The sequence below is a fragment of the Melospiza melodia genome, chromosome 25, assembly GCF_035770615.1.
Source record: "Melospiza melodia melodia isolate bMelMel2 chromosome 25, bMelMel2.pri, whole genome shotgun sequence".
Taxonomy (NCBI): Eukaryota; Metazoa; Chordata; class Aves; order Passeriformes; family Passerellidae; genus Melospiza; species Melospiza melodia.
Window position 1 is genome coordinate 10,254,966 of NC_086218.1, and position 19,028 is coordinate 10,273,993.

At 62.0% G+C, this 19,028-nt stretch overlaps 1 protein-coding gene across 1 annotated transcript; it reads right to left on the reverse strand.

Moving 5' to 3' along the window:
* Positions 1 to 452: 452 nt before the first annotated feature.
* Positions 453 to 12,300, reverse strand: LOC134429104 (upstream stimulatory factor 1-like). The gene is made up of 12 exons (XM_063176191.1): positions 12,212 to 12,300; positions 9,274 to 9,342; positions 8,828 to 8,877; positions 7,682 to 7,800; positions 6,964 to 7,065; positions 5,734 to 5,923; positions 5,203 to 5,290; positions 4,787 to 4,845; positions 2,763 to 2,857; positions 2,530 to 2,658; positions 874 to 905; positions 453 to 537 (listed from the first exon to the last, which is right to left on the reverse strand). Exons 2-12 carry the CDS (start codon positions 9,279 to 9,281, stop codon positions 468 to 470), a joined length of 942 nt encoding a protein of 313 aa, XP_063032261.1. The 5' UTR covers positions 9,282 to 9,342; positions 12,212 to 12,300; the 3' UTR covers positions 453 to 467.
* Between the last annotated feature and the right edge of the window lie 6,728 nt (positions 12,301 to 19,028).

Consider the following 19,028-nt stretch of genomic DNA (forward strand, 5'->3'; position numbering starts at 1 on the left):
TGGGGGAGGGGGCGTGAGGGTCCCAACCCCCCCCCCAAATCCCCTCCCCCCCCAAACCCCAAAACCCCTCCGAGGTGGGGGAGGGGGCGACCCCAAATCCCATTTTGGGGGGGGGGGAGGGGCCCCAAATTTTAGGGTGGGGGGTGGGGGAGGGGTCCTAAAATTGGGAAATTGGGGGGGGGGGGAGGGGCCCGCCGGGCCCAGAGCGTGGGGGGGCGAAATTTTGGGGTGCGGGGGGGCGAAATTTGGGGTTTTTTGGGGTTTTTTTGGGAGAAATTTGGGGATTTTGGGGGAGGGGGGTGACATGATTGGGGGGGAGGGGCAGAACCGAGCGCGGGGGGAGGGGCTGCGCGGGTGGGGGAGGGGTTTTTTTGGGGGGGGGGGGGAGGTCCCGAGGGGTTTTTGGGGGTGCGGGAATGGGGGGGGGTGGGTGGATTTTTGGGGTGAGTTTCGGGGTTTTTGGGGGGTCAGTGGGTGTCGTTTTTGATGACGATCTCCAGCCCGTGCTGGCGCAGCTGCGCCCTCAGCAGCAGGGTTCTTGTTCTTCAGCTCCTCCACCTGCGTTTAGGGGGGGGTCAGACACCCCAAAATAACCCCAAAACATCGCCCTGCACCCAAAATATCACCCTGAACCCTAAAACATCCCCCAGTGCTCCCAGTGCTCCCAGTGCTTCCAGTAACCCAAAGCAGCTGGTTCTTGTTCTTCAGCTCCTCCACCTGCATTTAGGGGGGATCAGACACCCCAAAATAACCCCAAAATATCGCCTTGCACCCCAAAATATCACCCTGAACCCTAAAATATCCCCAGTGCATTCCCAGTGCTCCAGTAACCCCCAGTGCTCCCAGTAACCCCCAGCGTCCCAAACCCGCTACAGCAGCAGGTTCTTGTTCTTCAGCTCCTCCACCTGCGTTTGGGGACCCCAAAACATCCCCCAGTGACCCCAAAATGTCACCCTGCACCCCAAAATATCATCCTAAACCCTAAAACATCCCCCAGTGCACTCCCAGTGCTCCCAGTAACCCCCAGTGCTCCCAGTGCTCCCAGTAACCCAAAGCAGCAGGTTCTTGTTCTTCAGCTCCTCCACCAGCGTTTAGGGGGGGTCAGACACCCCAAAACAACCCCAAAATATCGCCCTGCACCCAAAATATCCTCCAGGAGCCTAAAATATCCCTCTGAACGCCGAAATATCCCCCAGTGCATTCCCAGTCCCTCCCAGTGCTCCCAGTCTGACCTGCTGGCACAGCACCTCATTGTCCATCTGCAGCTGCTCCAGCCCCGATCCCATTGATCCCAATCCCATCCCAATGACCCCAGGCCTGATCCCATTCATCTCAATCCCATCCCAGTGACCCCAATCCCATTCCCAGTCTATCCCAGTCCATCCCAATCCATTCCCAGTTTCCCCCCAGTCCCTCCCAGTGCTCCCAGTCTGACCTGCTGGCGCAGCACCTCGTTGTCCATCTGCAGCTGCTCCAGCCCCGATCCCATTGATCCCAATCCCATCCCAATGACCCCAGGCCTGGTCCCATTGATCTCAATCCTATTCCCAGTGTTCCCAGCCCCATTCCCAGTTCCCCCCAGTGCCTCCCAGTCTGACCTGCTGGCGCAGCACCTCGTTGTCCATCTGCAGCTGCTCCAGGCCCATCAATCCCAATCCCAATTGATCCCAGCCCCATTCCCATGACTCCAATCCCACCCCAGCCCCATTCCCAGTGTTCCCAGCCCCATTCCCAGTCCCTCCCAGTCTGACCTGCTGCCGCAGCACCTCGCTGTCCATCTGCAGCTGCTCCAGGCCCATCAATCCCAGCCCCATCCCATTGATCCCAATGACCCCAGTCCCACCCCAGCCCCATTCCCAGTTCCCCCCAGTCCCTCCCAGTCTGACCTGCTGGCGCAGCACCCCGTTGTCCATCTGCAGCTGCTCCAGCCCCATCCCATTGATCCCAGTGACCCCAGTCCCACCCCAGCCCTATTCCCAGTGCTCCCAGCCCCATTCCCAGTTCCCCCCAGTCCCTCCCAGTGCTCCCAGTCTGACCTGCTGGCACAGCACCTCGTTGACCATCTGCAGCTGCTCCAGGCCCATCAATCCCAATCCCAATTGATCCCAGCCCCCTTATCATGACTCCAATCCCATTCCAACCCCATTCCCAGTGTTCCCAGCCCCATTCCCAGTTCTCCCCAGTCCCTCCCAGTGCTCCCAGTCTGATCTGCTGCCGCAGCACCCCGTTGTCCATCTGCAGCTGCTCCAGGCCCATCAATCCCAGCCCCATCCCATTGATCCCAGTGACCCCAATCCCATCCCAGTGACCCCAATCCCATTCCCAGTCTATCCCAGTCCATCCCAATGCCACTCCCAGTGCTCCCAGTCTGATCTGCTGCCGCAGCACCCCGTTGTCCATCTGCAGCTGCTCCAGGCCCATCAATCCCAGCCCCATCCCATTGATCCCAATGACCCCAGTCCCACCCCAGCCCTATTCCCAGTGTTCCCAGCCCCATTCCCAGTTCCCCCCAGTGCCTCCCAGTCTGACCTGCTGGCGCAGCACCTCGTTGTCCATCTGCAGCTGGTCCAGGCCCTGCAGCTCCTCGCTCAGCCGCAGGTTGCTCTGCCGCAGCTCCTGGATGTAGTCGCAGGCCTTGGACAGGATCCCGCCCTTGCTCTGTGGGGTTCGGGGTCACTGCTGGCGCCCCAGTGACCCCAAAACGCCCCAAATCATCCCAAAAAAAACCCCAAAAAACCCCAAACGACCCCCAAAGCATGGACCTGTCCGGATTTGGTGTTCTCCATGGAGCAGTCGGGGATGATCTTGGACAGCTGCACGATCCAGTTGTTGATCTTGTCCCGGCGCCGGCGCTCCACTGAAATGGGAATTCCCAGTGGGATTGGGATTGGGAATGGGGGAATTGGGGACGGGGAACGGGAATGGGAACGGGGATTCCAGTGGGATTGGGAATGGGGGAATTGGGGACGGGGACTGGGAACGGGAATGGGGACAGGGATTCCCAGTGGGACTGGGATTGGGAATGGGGATTGGAATGGGGATTGGGAACGGGGATTCCCAGTGGGATTGGGATTGGGAATGGGGGAATTGGGGATGGGGAACGGGAATGGGAACGGGGATTCCCAGTGGGATTGGGAATGGGGGAATTGGGGACGGGGACTGGGAACGGGAATGGGGACAGGGATTCCCAGTGGGATTGGCATTGGGAACTAATGGGAACGGGGATTGCCAGTGGGATTGGGAACAGGGACGGGATTCCCAGTGGGATTGGGATTGGGGGAATTGGGGACAGGGATTAGGGATTGGGGAATGGGGATTGGGGAATGGGGACTTGGGAATGGGGATTGGGAACAGGAATGGGAACGGGGATTCCCAGTGGGATTGGGAACAGGGACGGGATTCCCAGTGGGAATGGGATTGGGAATGGGGAATGGGGATTGGGAGTGGGGAATGGGAACGGAAATGGGAACGGGGATTCCCAGTGGGATTGGGATTCGGAATGGGGGAATTGGGATTGCCAGTGGGACTGGGAACAGGGACGGGATTCCCAGTGGGAATGGGATTGGGGGAATTGGGAATGGGGATTGGGGAATGGGGACTTGGGAATAGGGATTGGGAACGGGAATGGGAACAGGGATTCCCAGTGGGATTGGGATTGGGGGAATTGGGGACGGGGATTAGGGATTGGGGAATGGGGATTGGGAATGGGGATTGGGAGTGGGGATTGGGAACAGGAATGGGAACAGGGATTCCCAGTGGGATTGGGAACAGGGACGGGATTCCCAGTGGGAATGGGATTGGGAATGGGGAATGGGGATTGGGAGTGGGAATGGGAACGGAAATGGGAACGGGGATTCCCAGTGGGATTGGGATTCGGAATGGGGGAATTGGGATTGCCAGTGGGACTGGGAACAGGGACGGGATTCCCAGTGGGAATGGGATTGGGGGAATTGGGAATGGGGATGGGAATGGGGATTGGGGAATGGGGACTTGGGAATAGGGATTGGGAACGGGAATGGGAACAGGGATTCCCAGTGGGATTGGGATTGGGGAATTGGGGACGGGGATTAGGGATTGGGGAATGGGGATTGGGAATGGGGATTGGGAGTGGGGATTGGGAACAGGAATGGGAACAGGGATTCCCAGTGGGATTGGGAACAGGGACGGGATTCCCAGTGGGAATGGGATTGGGAAATGGGGGAATTGGGAATGGGGATTCCCAACAGGACAGGGAATGGGGAATGGAATCGGGAATGGGGGAATTGGGAATGGGGATAGGGAATGGGAATTCCCAGTTGGGGATTGGGATTGGGGGAATTGGGAATGAGGATTCCCAATGGGGAATGGGATTGGGATTGGGAATGGGAACAAGGATTCCCAATGGGATTGGGATTGGGACTGGGGACAGGGAATGGGGAATAGGAACAGGATTCCCAGTGGGAACGGGATTGGGAACAGGGAATAGGAATGGGATTTCCAATGGGAATGGGATTGGGAACAAGGATTCCCAATGGGATTGGGAGAGTTGGGAACGGGGGAATTGGGAGTGGGGATTAGGAACAGGAATTCCCAATTGGGAACGGGGATTCCCAGGTGGAACGGGATTGGGAACGGGAAACGGGAACGGAGATTCCCAACGGGAATGGGATTGGGAATGGGAAACGGGAATGGGATTGGGAACGGGGATTTCCAATGGGAATGGGACTGGGGATGGGGAATTCCCAGTGGGAACGGGGCACTGGGGACTGGGGTGTCCCTTTGGGATCGGGGTCCCCTGTCCCGGTACCTTCGTTGTGCTGTGCCCGGCGCTTCTCGTCCCGCGTGGCTCGGGGAGCCTCCGACTTCCTGGGGAGGGGCACAGGTGGGCACAGGTGTGGCACAGGTACGCCCAGCTGTGTCTGGGTATAACCCAGCTGTGCCCCAGGTGTGTCCAGCTGTGCCCCAGGTGTGTCCAGCTGTGCCCCAGGTGTACCAAGGTGTGTCCAGGTGTACCTGGGTGTGCCCCAGGTGTGTTTGGGTGTGTCCCAGGTGTATCTGAGTGCGTCCCAGGTGTATCTGAGTGTGCCCCAGGTGTGTCTGAGCGTGTCCCAGGTGTGTCTGGGAGTGCCCCAGGTGTATCTGGGAGTGTCCCAGGTGTGTCTGGGTGTGTCCCAGGTGTATCTGGGAGTGTCCCAGGTGCCCCAGGTGTGCCCAGGTACTCACGGGGAGTAGGGGTGTGCGCGGGGGGCGATGGAGCGCTGGGCCCCCCCCGGGAGCACCTCCTGTGGTGACATCATCACGAAAAACTGCCCTGGAGCCCAGAGCCACAGGTGAGAGACCAAAACCCCACAGGCGAGACCCAAAACCCCGCAGGTGAGAGCCCAATTCCATGGGTGAGAGCCCAATCAGATAGGTGAGATCAAACCCCACAGATAGGTGAGACCCAAAAACCCACAGGTGAGGCCCAACCCTACAGGTGAGACCTAAACCCACAGGTGAGAGGCCAAATACATCCACCCAGATGAGTCCCAACCCAATCCAGGTGCCCCCAAACCCAACCCAGATGACCCCAAACCCATCCAGGTGCCCCCAAACCCATCCAGGTGAGTCCCAACCCAACCCAGATGGCCCCAAACCCATCCAGGTGAGTCCCAACCCAACCCAGGTGCCCCCAAACCCATCCAGGTGCCCCCCGAGCCGCCCAGGTGAGCCCCATTTCAGCTCAGGTGAGCTCCACGGTGTCCAGGCGCTCACCTGTGGGTGTGGGCTGCCCCAGCAGCGCCTCGGAGCTCTGCGTGGTCACCACGGCGGTGGCGGCGGTGGCGGCGGTGGCGGCGGCGCCGTCGGCCACACCTGCCGCGGGGAAGTAGGTGTAGTGCGTCTCGCTGGGAGCCGCCTCCGAGTCCACCTGCTCCTCGCTCGTGAACGCGCCCTGGATCACCGCCTGCCGGGGACGGGGGGGACACGGGTGAGGGACAGGTGGGACAGGTGAGATGGGGACAGGTGAGATGGGGACAGGGGGGACACAGGTGAGGGACAGGTGAGATTGGACAGGTGAGGGAAACAGGTGTGACACAGGTGAGGGACAGGTGGGGGACAGGTGAGGGAAACAGGTGTGACACAGGTGGGGGACAGGTGGGGGACAGGTGGGGGACAGGTGAGAATGGACAGGTGAGATGGGGACAGGTGTGACACAGGTGAGGGACAGGTGGGGGACAGGTGAGGGAAACAGGTGTGACACAGGTGAGGGACACAGGTGAGGGACACAGGTGAGGGACAGGTGAGATTGGACAGGTGAGATGGGGACAGGTGTGACACAGGTGAGGGACAAGTGAGATTGGACAGGTGAGATGGGGACAGGTGAGGGACACGGGGGAGGGATACAGGTGTGACACAGGTGAGGGACATGGGGGGGACAGGAGAGGGACAGGTGAGATGGGACAGGTGGGACAAGGGAGAGACACAGGTGAGTGATACAGGCGGGACAGGTGTGGGACAGGTGAGATAAGGGGGACACAGGTGGGACAGGTGAGGGACAGGGGGACAGGTGAGACATGGGGAACTCAGGTGAGGGAGGTGGGACACCAGTGGGACAGGTGTGGGACAGGTAGGACAGGTGGGATAGGTGGGGAGACAGGTGAGGGGCTCAGGTGGGACAGAGGGGGGACACAGGTGAGAGACAGGGGGACAGGTGAGGGACACAGGTGGGACACAGCTGATGGACAAGACACAGGTGTCACCCTGCCCCATGGCACACCTGGGTCACCACCTGGGTGGGGCACAGGTGAGGCCCAGGGCATGGCAGGGGGTGTGGCAGTGGGCGTGGCCAGGCGACGCACCTGTCACAGACTGGGCAGGGCACAGGTGTCATAGAGGGGTGTGGCAGTGGGCGTGGCACAACAACACACCTGGGCTGTGGACTGGGCGGGGCACAGGTGGGGCGGGGACAGTGGGTGTGGCAGTGGGCGTGGCCAGGTGACGCACCTGTGTCATGGACTGTGTGGCCGGGTAGCCGCTGATGGCGCTGGTGCCCTCGGTCTGCGCGTCCAGCTGCCCGTCAGCCACCTGGATCACCCGGTACATCACCTGGGGACAGGTGGGACATACACAGGTGTGACACAGAGACCCCCAGTGCCACCCAGTGTCACCACCTGGATCACTGGCACAGGTGGGACATACACAGGTGTGACACAGAGACCCCTAGAGCCACCCAGTGTCACCACCTGGATCACCTGGCACAGGTGGGACATACACAGGTGTGACACAGAGACCCCAAGTGCCACCCCACAGCATCCTCCAGGTGGGCCACACCTGCTCTTAGTGTGCAACCAAAGCCCCCACAATGACCTGGTACCACCCCAGCTGCCCCCCAGGTGTGCCCAGGTGTGCCCAGGTGTACTCAGGTGTATCCCAGGTGTGCCCAGGTGTATCCCAGGTGTGCCCAGGTGTATCCCAGGTGTGCCCAGGTGTGCTCAGGTATACTCCAGGTATATCCCAGATGTGCCCAGGTGTATCCCAGGTGTAACCCAGGTGTGTCCAGGTGTGCCCAGGTGTATCCCAGGTGTGCCCAGGTGTAACCCAGGTGTGCCCAGGTGTGTCCAGGTGTGCCCAGGTGTATCCCAGGCGTACTCAGGAGTATCCCAGGTGCCCCCAGGTGTGCCCAGGTGCCCTCTAGGTGTACTCCAGGTGTGCCAGCGCGTACCTGCGTGCCGCCGCCCTCGGTCCTGAACACATACTTGACGCCGGGGTCGGGGAAGGTGGCGGCCGATTGGATGCTGGCGATGGCCACGCTCGTGGGGTCCTCGCCCGTGGCCACCGAGCCTGGGGGGACACCACAGTGGGGGGGGGGGGACCCCCCAAATTGGGGAGGGGAACCTCAAACTGGGAGGAGAGCACCCAAAACTGGGTGGACACGAAATTGGGGAGGGGTACCCCAAACTGGGGAGGGGGTACCTCAAACTGGAGGGCACCCGAACTGGGGAGGGGGACACACGGCATTGGGGGGGCACCCCAAACTGGGGGGACATACCATAAATTGGGGAGGGGGTACCCTAAACTGGGGAGGGAACCCCAAAGTGGGGGGGGGGTTGGGAACCCCAAACTGGGGAGGGGGTATCCTAACTGTGGGGAAGCACCCAAAACTGGGGAGGGACACCCCAAACTGGGGAGGGAGTATCCTAAACTGGGAGGGCACCCAAATTGGGGAGGGGGTACCCTAAAATGGGGAGGGGATACCCTAAACTGAGGAGGGAGTATCCTAAACTGGGAGGGCACCCAAATTGGGGAGGGGGGTACCCTAAAATGGGGAGGGGATACCCTAAACTGGGGAGGGAGTATCCTAAACTGGGAGGGCACCCAAATTGGGGAGGGGGTACCCTAAAATGGGGAGGGACACCCCAAACTGGGGAGGGAGTATCCTAAACTGGGAGGGCACCCAAATTGGGGAGGGGGTACCCTAAAATGGGGAGGGGATACCCTAAACTGAGGAGGGGATACCCTAAACTGAGGAGGGGAAATCCAAACTAGGGAGGGGCACCCCAAATTGAGAGGACACAAGGGACTGGGAGGACACCACAAACTGGGGAAGGGGCACCCGAAATTGGGGAGGGAGAACCCCAAATTGGGGAGTGGGGGACACAGGATTGGGGAGGATACACCCCAAACTGGGAAAGGGCACCCCAAAGTGAGGGGGGATTGGGAAGGACACAAAACCTCCCCAAAACCTTCCCAAATTCCCCCAAAACCTCCCCAATTCTCCCTAAAGACCCCAGATCCTCCCCAAATCACCCCAAAGACCCCAAAACCTCCCCAAACCCCCCCAAACCCCAATTTCGGGGTCCCCCCTCACCTTCCTGGATCTGCACCGTCCCCTCCTCGGTCTCGGCTGCTTTTTGCTGCCTGGGGGCAGGGGGGGAACAAAACAGTGAGGGGGGGTCCCTGAGCCCCCCAAAATCCCAAATCTGGGACATCCCCAAATCCCCCACCCCTCATGTGTCCCATCCAGGGGGCAGTTTTGGGGGTCTTGGGACTTTCTGGGGTTACAGATCAGGTTTGGGGGTGGTCTTGAGCCAGTTTTGGGGGTCCTGGGGAGTTTTGGGGTCCTGGGTCAGATTTGGGGGGTCCTGGGGCCATTTTGGAGTCCCAGAGCAGGTTTTGGGGTCTCATGGCAGGTTTTGGGGTCCCAGAGCAGGTTTTTGGGGTCCCAGAGCAGGTTTTTGGGGTCTCATGGCAGGTTTTTTGGGGTCCAAGAGCAGGTTTTTGGGGTCTCATGGCAGGTTTTGGGGTCCCACTCACCCCTTCATGGCTCAGCTCCCTCGGGCATCAGCGGGGCGGGAGCGGAGCAGCCTCACGGCCTTCAGAGCCCTGCGGGGACAGCGGGGTCAGGGACAGGGACACGGGGACACGGGGACAGCAGGGACAGTGGGGTCAGGGTCAGGGACAGGGACACGGGGACACGGGGACAGCAGGGACAGTGGGGTCAGGAACATGGGGACGTGGGGACAGCAGGGACACAGGGACAGTGGGGTCAGGAACATGGGGACATGGGGACAGCAGGGACACAGGGACAGTGGGGTCAGTGACACGGGGACATGGGGACAGAGGGGTCAGGGACACGGGGATATAAGGACGTGGGGACAGCAGGGTCAGGGACATGGGGACATGGGGACAGAGGGGTCAGGGACACGGGGATATAAGGACGTGGGGACAGAGGGGTCAGGGACAGGGGGACAGAGTTACACTGCAGTCAGGGACATGGGGATATGGGGACTCGGGGACACAGGGACATGGGGACAGCGGGGTCAGGGACACAGGGACAGCGGGATCAGGAACAGGGAGACGCAGGGACATGGGGACAGCAGGGACAGAGGGGTCAGGAACATGGGGACGTGGGGACAGCAGGGACACAGGGACAGTGGGGTCAGGGACACGGGGACAGGGAGATAGGAGGACATGGGGACAGCAGGGATGTGGGGACACAGGGACAGCGGAGACAGGGACACGGGGACAGCAGGACACACAGACATTGGGGTATGGGGACACAGGGATGCAGAGACACTGAGATATAGGGACACTGGGGACAGGGACATCAGGACAGAGGGACACTAGGGTCAGGGACATCGGGACAGAGGGACACTGGGGTCAGGGACAAGGGGACACAGGGATCTGGGGGTACAGGGACACCAGGACACAGGGACACTGGGATAAAGCCACACAAGGGGACAGGGACACGGGGATATGGGGACAGGGATGTGGGGACACAGGGACACACAGACACAGGGATGGGGACAGGGACATGGGGACAGGGCAAGGACAGGGACAGGGGTGTGGACAGGACACGGGCACAGGAATACAAGGATGGGGACAGGGACATGGGCATGGGGACAGGGATGGGAACAGAGACATGAGGACAGGGACACGGGGACAAGGGGGGTCAAGGATAGGGACAGAGATGAGGATACAGGTTCATGGACAGGGACATGGGGACAGGGACAAGGGACACAGAGGGATCGGGGACAGGGGGTCCGAGGCAGGACAGGGACGCGGGGATGGGGACAGGGACATGGGGATGGGGACAAGGATGGGGACAGGGACACAGGGATGGGGACAGGGACATGGGGATGGGGACAGGGACATGGGGATGGGGACAAGGATGGGGACAGGGACACAGGGATGGGGACAGGGATGGGGACAGGGACATGGGGATGGGGACAGGGACACAGGAATGGGGACAGGGACATGGGGATGGGGACAGGGACATGGGGATGGGGACAGCGACACAGAGGGGTCAGGGACAGAACAGGGACACAGGGTGGGGACAGGGACACAGGGATGGGGACACAGCAGGGACATGGGGTCGCAGGGGGTCAGGGATGGGGACAGGAACTGGGACATGGAGACAGGACCAGGATGGGGACATGGATGGGACACTGGGATGGGACACCAGGATGGGACACTGGGACAGGACACTGGGACAGGACACTGGCCACCATGACCAGACACTGGCCACCACCACGGGACAGTGGCCACCACAGTGGGACACTGGCCACTGTGACCTGACACCAACGGGGACCTGGCCACCACGATGGGACAGTGACCACAGCCACCAGTGTGGGCCACCACAACTGAGCAGGGGCCACCACCTGTGACCACAGCCACACCTCCAGGTGTCCCCTCAGTGCCCCCTTCTCCCTCAGGCGACAACATGTCCCCAAAGCCACACAGCGTGTCCCCAAAGACAGACAGCGTGTCCCCAAAGACAGACAGCCTGTCCCCAAAGCCACCAGCTCACCCAGGGTGGCACTTTGGGGTCACCCCCAGGCGGCCGTAACCTCCCCCTGGGTGTCCCCAGTGTCACCCCGATCGGTGGCAGTGACACCACGGCTACCCCAGTGTCACACCGGGGGAGGAGGGGCTGTCCCTTGTCACCCCCCACCCGGGATGGGGAAATGGGGGGGACACCAGGAGGTGACAATTTGGGGGTCACTGAGGGAGGAGGATGGGGACAGATGGGGGACAGGGATGAGGGGGGTGACAGTGACACACCCAGAGGGACAAGGACCGGGGGGGGGGGGACGGACATGAAGGGGGGTGACAGTGACGGGGGGGGGACACAAAGGGGGAGGTGACAAAACCGGAGGGGGGTGACAGTGACAGAGATGGGGGGGCAGGAAGGGGGTGACAAAGTGGGGACACACAGAGGGGGTGACACGGGGGGGAGGTGACAGTGACAGAGTGGGGACACACAAAGCGGGGGTGACACGGAGGGGGGGTGACACGGAGGGAGGGGTGACAGCGACATAACGGGGACACACACACGGCGAGGGGGGGACGACAGAGGGGGGGAGGCGACACAAAAAGGGTGACAAAGTGGGGGGGGGGGTCCACAACGACGGCGCCACTGCCACAGCGGGGGGTGGGGACGGGCCACACGAAACGGTGACAAAGTGGGGGGGGGGGGTGGGGGGGGGTGGCGACGCGCACGGCGGTGACACCGACACACGGGGGGGGTGGTGACCGAGCGGGGGGAGGGGACAGCACCGGGGGGTGACAGTGACACCCCGCCGCGCGCGCCTCGGGGGGGGGTCACCCCCGCCGCCCCCCCCCCCGCCCCTCCCCGCGGGCCCGGCGGGCGCGGCCGCTCCCCCCCCGCCTCGGGGGCGGTGCCGGGGCCGCGGTGCCGCCGTTACCGGCGGGGTTCGCCCCCCGGGGCCGCCCGGGCCCCCCCCGGTACCTCTCGGCCTCGGGCCCTGCGCGCCTTCGGCCCCTTGTCTCGCCATGGGCCCCGCACATGCGCACGGCGCCGCCGCGCCGCCATCTTGGGCGCGGGCGGAAGTTCCCCCATCACGCGGCCCCGGCCCGGCTTCGCGCCGCCATCTTGGGCCGGGGCGCCGCGCCGGCAACGCCGCGCCGCCATCTTGGCGCCGGGCAGGGCCGCCCTCACGGCCGGGCGCCATCTTAGCGCGCGCCGCTGCCGGCGGCGCCATCTTAGACGGCGAAGGCGCGCGGCGCTTCCGCCGCCCAGTCGCCATCTTGGGTGAGGGCGGCGCCATGTTGGAAGAGGGCGGAGATGGGTGAGGGCCGTGATGGTGGTGTGGGGACAGAACCGGGCGCTGCTGAGGGTGAGGGATGCCCGCCCCACCCGTCGGTACCGGAGGGGTTTGGGGGATGAGCCCGGAGATCCCGGGCTGTCCCCGTGGTGAGGCCGCTGCGGGCGCGGCCATGTTGAGGCAAAGATGGCGGCGGTGTAAACAAAGGCCGGGGTTTGTGGCCGGCCTGGTGTGGCCTCAGCGTCACCTCGGTGTCCCCCTGTCCCCGTGGGCCTCTGTCCTCTTGTTCCTGCGTGTCTGTGTGTCCAGCTGCCCACACACATTCTGTCCCCGTGTCCCCAAATGTCCCCATGTCCCCATATCCTAATGTCCCCAAATGACCTCATGTCCCAATGTCCCCACGTTTCCCTGTCCCAATGTCCCCAAATGTCCCCATGCCCCCTTATCCCAGAGTCCCTACTTCTCCCTGTCCCAATGTCCCCATTTTTCCCTGTCCCAATGTCCCCATTTTTCCCTGTCCCAATGTCCTCAAATGTCCCCCAATGTCCCCAATATTTCTAAATTTAAAAAGAAAAAAGTTTTAAAAATTGAAAAAAAAAATTTAAAGAAATAAAATAATAAAAATTAATTTAAAATAAATTTTAAAATAAAAATAAAAAAAGTAAAATTCAATATGACATTTAAAATTTAAAATATAAAATGAAATGTAAAATAAAAATTAAAATAAAATAAAATTAAATCCATAAATAAACACCAACAACCCACCAGCATCTCTGACGCCGGAATTCCCACCTTGGTATTTTTATTATTCTCATTTAATTATCATTTAATTCTCATTTCATCATCATTTATTTGCACTCTGCTCTGGGGGGGCCCTGCCCACGCTCAGCGCTCGCCCCCCCCCAGGGCTGCCAGGGGGTCCCGGGGGGATTTGGGGGGGTCTCAGGGCTATTTGGGGGGGTCCCCGGGGGAAATTTTGGGGTTCCCAGGGGGATTTGGGAGGGTCCCAGGAGGGCCTGGGCAAAGTGGGGTTTGGGGGGCACCACGGGCACGGCCCGGGCCAGCATCACCCGCGCCCCCAAAATGGGGAGGGGGCGGCGGGAGCTGCGCAGGGGGTCCAGGAGCGGCCCCAGAGATTTGGGGCGCCCGTCCCGGCTCGGATCTGGGGGTCCCGGGGGGTCCTGGGATTTGGGGGGCTCAGCCAGGAGTGGCCCCAGAGATTTGGGGCGCCTGTCCTGGATCGGATTTGGGGGTACCGGGGTGTCCCAGGATTTGGGGGGCTCGGCCACGATCGGCTCCAGGGGTCTGGGGGTGTCCCAGGATTTGGGGGGCTCGGTCAGGATCGGCTTCAGGGGTCTGGGGGTATCCCAGGATTTGGGGGGCTGGGTCAGGATCGGCTCCAGGGGTCTGGGGGTGTCCCAGGATTTGGGGGGCTCGGCCACGATCGGCTCCAGAGATTTGGGGCACCCGTCCCAGATCAGATTTGGGGGTCCATGGGGGTCCCAGGATTGGGGGGCACCCCCCTGGGTCACATTCAGGGCTCTGGGGGGCTCACCCCGCATCGGCTCCAGGGATTTGGGGGTGTCCCAGGATTTGGGGGGCTCACCCCAGATGGGCTCCAGGGGTCTGGGGCGCTCTGAGAACCTGGGGGGCTCATCCTGGATCAGCTCCAGGGGTTTGGGGGGCTCATCCTGGATCAATTTTGGGGGTCTCAGGGACCCATCCTGGATCAGCTCCAAGGGCCTGGGGGTCCCCAGGATTTTGGGGGGCTCCTCTTGGGTCAGCTCCAGGTTTTTGGGGGCCGGCTCAGGGGGAGAGGGGGAGGTCAGGGTGGTCCCAAGGGTGACACCGGCCCCATCTGGGACCCCCCCAGGAACAGCCCCCAGGGTTGGGGGCTCGGGGGGCTCTTGGGGGGGCTGGGCTGGAGGAGACCCCCCAAAATCCCGGGGATCCCCCTCCCCTGGGATGAGGGGCTGGGATCCAGCTCCATCCGCCTCCCCATTCCCAGCGGGACCCCCGAGCCCCCCTCCCTCACTCCACACCCCCATCCTGGGGCTGGGGTCTCCCTCTGCAGCCCCCTCCCCATGGGGGTGCTGGGGGGGGTCCCCCACTCCTGGACCATCCTGTTCTGGGGGCGTTTGGGCCAAGATCCCTGGGATTTTGGGGTTCTCTGGGATCTCCAGGACTTTTGGGATCTCTGGGATCCCTGGAATCTCCTGGATCTCCAGGGTCTCCAGAAATTCTGAGATTTTTGGGGTCTTTTGAATCTCTGGGATCTCCAGGACTTTTGGGATTTTTGGGGTCTCTGGGATCTCTTGGTTCTGTGGGATCTCTGGGATCTCCAGGACTTTTGGGATTTCTGGGATCTCCAGGATCTCTGGGATCTCTTGGCTCTCCAGGATTTTTGTGATTTCTGGGGTCTCTGACATCTCTGGGATCTCTGGGATCTCCAGGACTTCGGGGATCGCTGGGATCTCCAGGATCTTTTGTTTCTCCAGGGCTGTCCCCTGACTCAGGGGTCCCTCGGGGGTCCCCAGGGGGCTGAGCTCGTCGTGGGCGCTCAGGAAGATTTCGTCGGGGTCGGAGTCGGGCTCGGAGGCGCCGGGGGCCAGGAAGAACATGTCCTGCTCCGTGCACTCCTCGATGGACAGGTAACTGTCGGGCTGCTCCGCCCAGCGCTCCTCACCTGGCTGCGGGGTGGGGGGGGACACGGATGGGACCCCCAGGCAGGGGCGGGAAACGTGGGTGGGTTCACTGTGTCCCCATGTCCATCCCATCCCATCGATCCCATTGATCCCATTGACCCTATGCCATTGATCCCATCCCATTGATCCCATTGATCCTATGCCATTGATCCCATTGATCCTGTTGATCCCATCCCATTGATGCCATCCCATCCCATCGATCCCATCCCATCCCATCGATCCCATTGATCCCATTGACCCTATGCCATTGATCCCATCCCATTGATCCCATTGATCCTATGCCATTGATCCCATTAATCCTGTTGATCCCATCCCATTGATCCCATTGATCCTATTCCATTGATCCCATTAATCCAATTGATCCCATCCCATCGATGCCATCCCATCACATTGATCCCATTGATCCCAACCCATCTATTTCCATTGATCCCATCCTATTGATCCCATCGATCCCATTGATCCCATTGATCCCATTGATCTCATCTCATCCCATGGATCCCATTGATCGCATCCTTCTGATCCCACCCCAATCCCATCCCATCAATCCCAATCCCAGGGATCCCATCCTAACCTCATTGATCCCATTGATCCCATCCCATCGATCCCATCCCATCGATCCCATCCCAATAATCTCATCCTATCCCATCACATCCATTTGATCCCATCCCAATCCCATCGATCCCATCCCATCAATCCCATCCCATCGATCCCATTGATCCTATCCCAATAATCTCATCCCACCCCATCCTATCCATTTGATCCCATCCCAATCCCGTTGATCCCACCCCATCCCCAAATGCCGGGAACGCCACTGGGTGCTCACATTCATGAACCCGCTCTCCATCCCCTCCTCCACGGCCGGGAACCCGTCCTCGATCCCGGGGGTCCCGTCCTCGATCCCGGGGGTCCCGTCCTCGATCCCGAGGATCCATTCTTCAATCCCGATGGTCCCGTCCTCGATCCCGGGTGTCCCGTCCTCGATCCCGGGGCTCCGCGGCGCCGCCTCCGTGTCGCCGCCGCCCTCCAGCCACGTCTCGGGGCCGTCCAGGAAGGCGAAGGAGTCGCGGAGCTCCAGGGAGAGCCGGCTCTGCTCCGCCTCTTCTGCGGGAGAGCCGGGAGCGCTCGGTACCGGCAGCCACCCGATCCCGGTGTCCCTCTGATCCCGATGTCCCCCTGATCCCAGTGTTCTGCCAATTCTGGTGGCCCTCCGATCCCGGTGTTCCCCGATCCCGGTGTCCCCCAATCTCGCTGTCCCCTCTATCCCGGTGTCCCCATGATCCCGGTGCCCCCTAGTCCCGGTGACGCTTTATCCCGGTGTCCCCATGATCCCACTGTCCCTCGATCCCGGTGTCCCCTCTATCCCGGTGTCCCCCCGTCCCTATGTCCCACCAATCCCAGTGTCCCTCTGATCCCATTGTTCCCCCGATTCCCGGTGTCCCTTTGATCCTGGTGTCCCCCAATCCCAATATGCCCCTGATCCCGGTGCCCCCGGTCCCGATGTCCCTTTGATCCTGGTGTCCCCCAATCCCGGCGTCCCTCCAGTCCCAGTGTCCCCTTATCCCGGTGTCCCCCCAATCTCGCTGTCCCTCCAGTCCCGATGTCCCTTCTATCCCAGCGTCCCCCCAATCCCGGTGTCCCCCAGTCCCGGTGTCCCCCCCAGTCCCGGTGTCCCTCCAGTCCCGATGTCCCTTCTATCCCGGTGTCCCCCAGTCCCGGTGTCCCCCAGTCCCGGTGTCCCCCAGTCCCGGTGTCCCCCCAGTCCCGATGTCCCTTCTATCCCGGTGTCCCCCAATCCCGGTGTCCCCCCGGGTGTCCCACACCGCGGGCTCTCACCGGAGCGGGGCCGGGGCTCCCGGGCGGGCTCGGCGGCGCTGCCGGGGCTCTGCTCCCGTTCCAGCGCGGGGCACGGGAGCCCGCGGGTGAGGCGGGACAGGTTGGAGGTGATGTGCGGCGGCACGGTGACCGCGAAGGGGCCCGAGATGTGCAGCCCCGCGCATTTCTCGGCGCGGGAGCGGCCGCCGACCCCCGGCCCGGCCCGGGGGGCTTTGGGGGTGGTGGGCTCCGACTTGGTGCTGCTGCTGCTCTCGGCCGCCGCTTCCAGCGGCTCCTCCAGGCTCTCGTCCAGCTCCGGAGGCGGCTCCGGGGCCGCGGGGGTCGCGTCCGTGCTGTGCTGCCGCTGCGGCCGCAGCTTCACCGACAGCTTCGGCAGCAGCCGCGCCGCCTCCGGGCCTGCGGGGGAGCGCGTCCGGAACGGGGCCGGGGGACCGGGGGGACCGGGGGGACCGGGGGGACCGGGGGTACCGGGGGACCGGGGGGACCGGGGGGACCGGGGGGACCGGGGGGACCGGGGGGGATCTGAGGGGACAGAGCGACAATCCCCAGGGGACAGAGGGACAATCCCCAGGGGACAGGGGGACAGTTCCTGAGAGGACAGAGGGACAATCCCAAGGAGACAGAGGGACAATCCCAGGGGACAGAGGGACAATCCCAGGGGACAGAGGGACAATCCCGAGGGGACAGAGGGACAATCCCAGAGGACAGAGGACAATCCCAAGGGACAGAGGGACAATCCCAGGGGACAGAGGGACAATCCCAGGGGACAGAGGGACAATCCCGAGGGGACAGAGGGACAATCCCAGAGGACAGAGGGACAATCCCAGGGGACAGAGGGACAGTCCCCAGGGACAGAGGGACAATCCCAGAGGACAGAGGACAATCCCAAGGGACAGAGGGACAATCCCAGGGGACAGAGGGACAATCCCCAGGGACAGAGGGACAATCCCAGGGGACAGAGGGACAGTTCCTGAGAGGACAGAGGGACAATCCCCAGAGACAGAGGGACAATCCCAGGGGACAGAGGGACAATCCCAGGGGACAGAGGGACAATCCCAGGGGACAGAGGGACAGTTCCTGAGAGGACAGAGGGACAATCCCCAGAGACAGAGGGACAATCCCAGGGGACAGAGGGACAATCCCAGGGACAGAGGGACAATCCCCGGGGACAGTGGGACAATCCCCAGGGACAGAGGGACAATCCCAGGGACAGAGGGACAATCCCAGGAACAGAGGCCCCCCTTACCGGGCGGTCCGGAGGGGCCGGAGCTGAGCGAGTCCATGCTCTTGGCCGGCCGCAGAGTGACCTTCCCACACTTCTCTGGGAATGGGGCAGGAGAAGGGGATTTGGGGGATTTGGGGGGGGATTTGGGGGATTTTGGGGGGGATTTGGGGATAACCCCCCCCTAGTCCATGGGATCCCCCCGAATTCCCACCTTTCTCCTCAGCCTTCCCCGATTTCCGCTTGGCCTCGTGCCCGGAGCGGCCCAGGTTGAAGATGGATCTCCACTTCTTGGCCTTGAGGGAGCCCTTGCTCCTGTGGGGACACCTGGGATACACCTGGGCACACCTGGGCACACCTGGGGGCACCTGGGATACATCTGAGGGCACCTGGGATACACCTGGGATACACCTGGGTACACCTGGGATATACCTGGGATACACCTGGGCACACCTGGAATACACCTGGGTACACCTGGGATACACCTTGGCACACCTGGGATACACCTGGGCACACCTGGGTGCACCTGGGGATAACTGGGGGACACCTGGGCACACCTGAGGGCACCTGGGATACACCTGGGCACACCTGGGATACACCTGGGCACATCTGGGATACACCTGGGCACACCTGGGATATACCTGGGATACACCTGGGTACACCTGGGATACACCTGGGATACACCTGGGCACACCTGGGCACACCTGGGATACACCTGGGCACACCTGGGATGTACCTGGG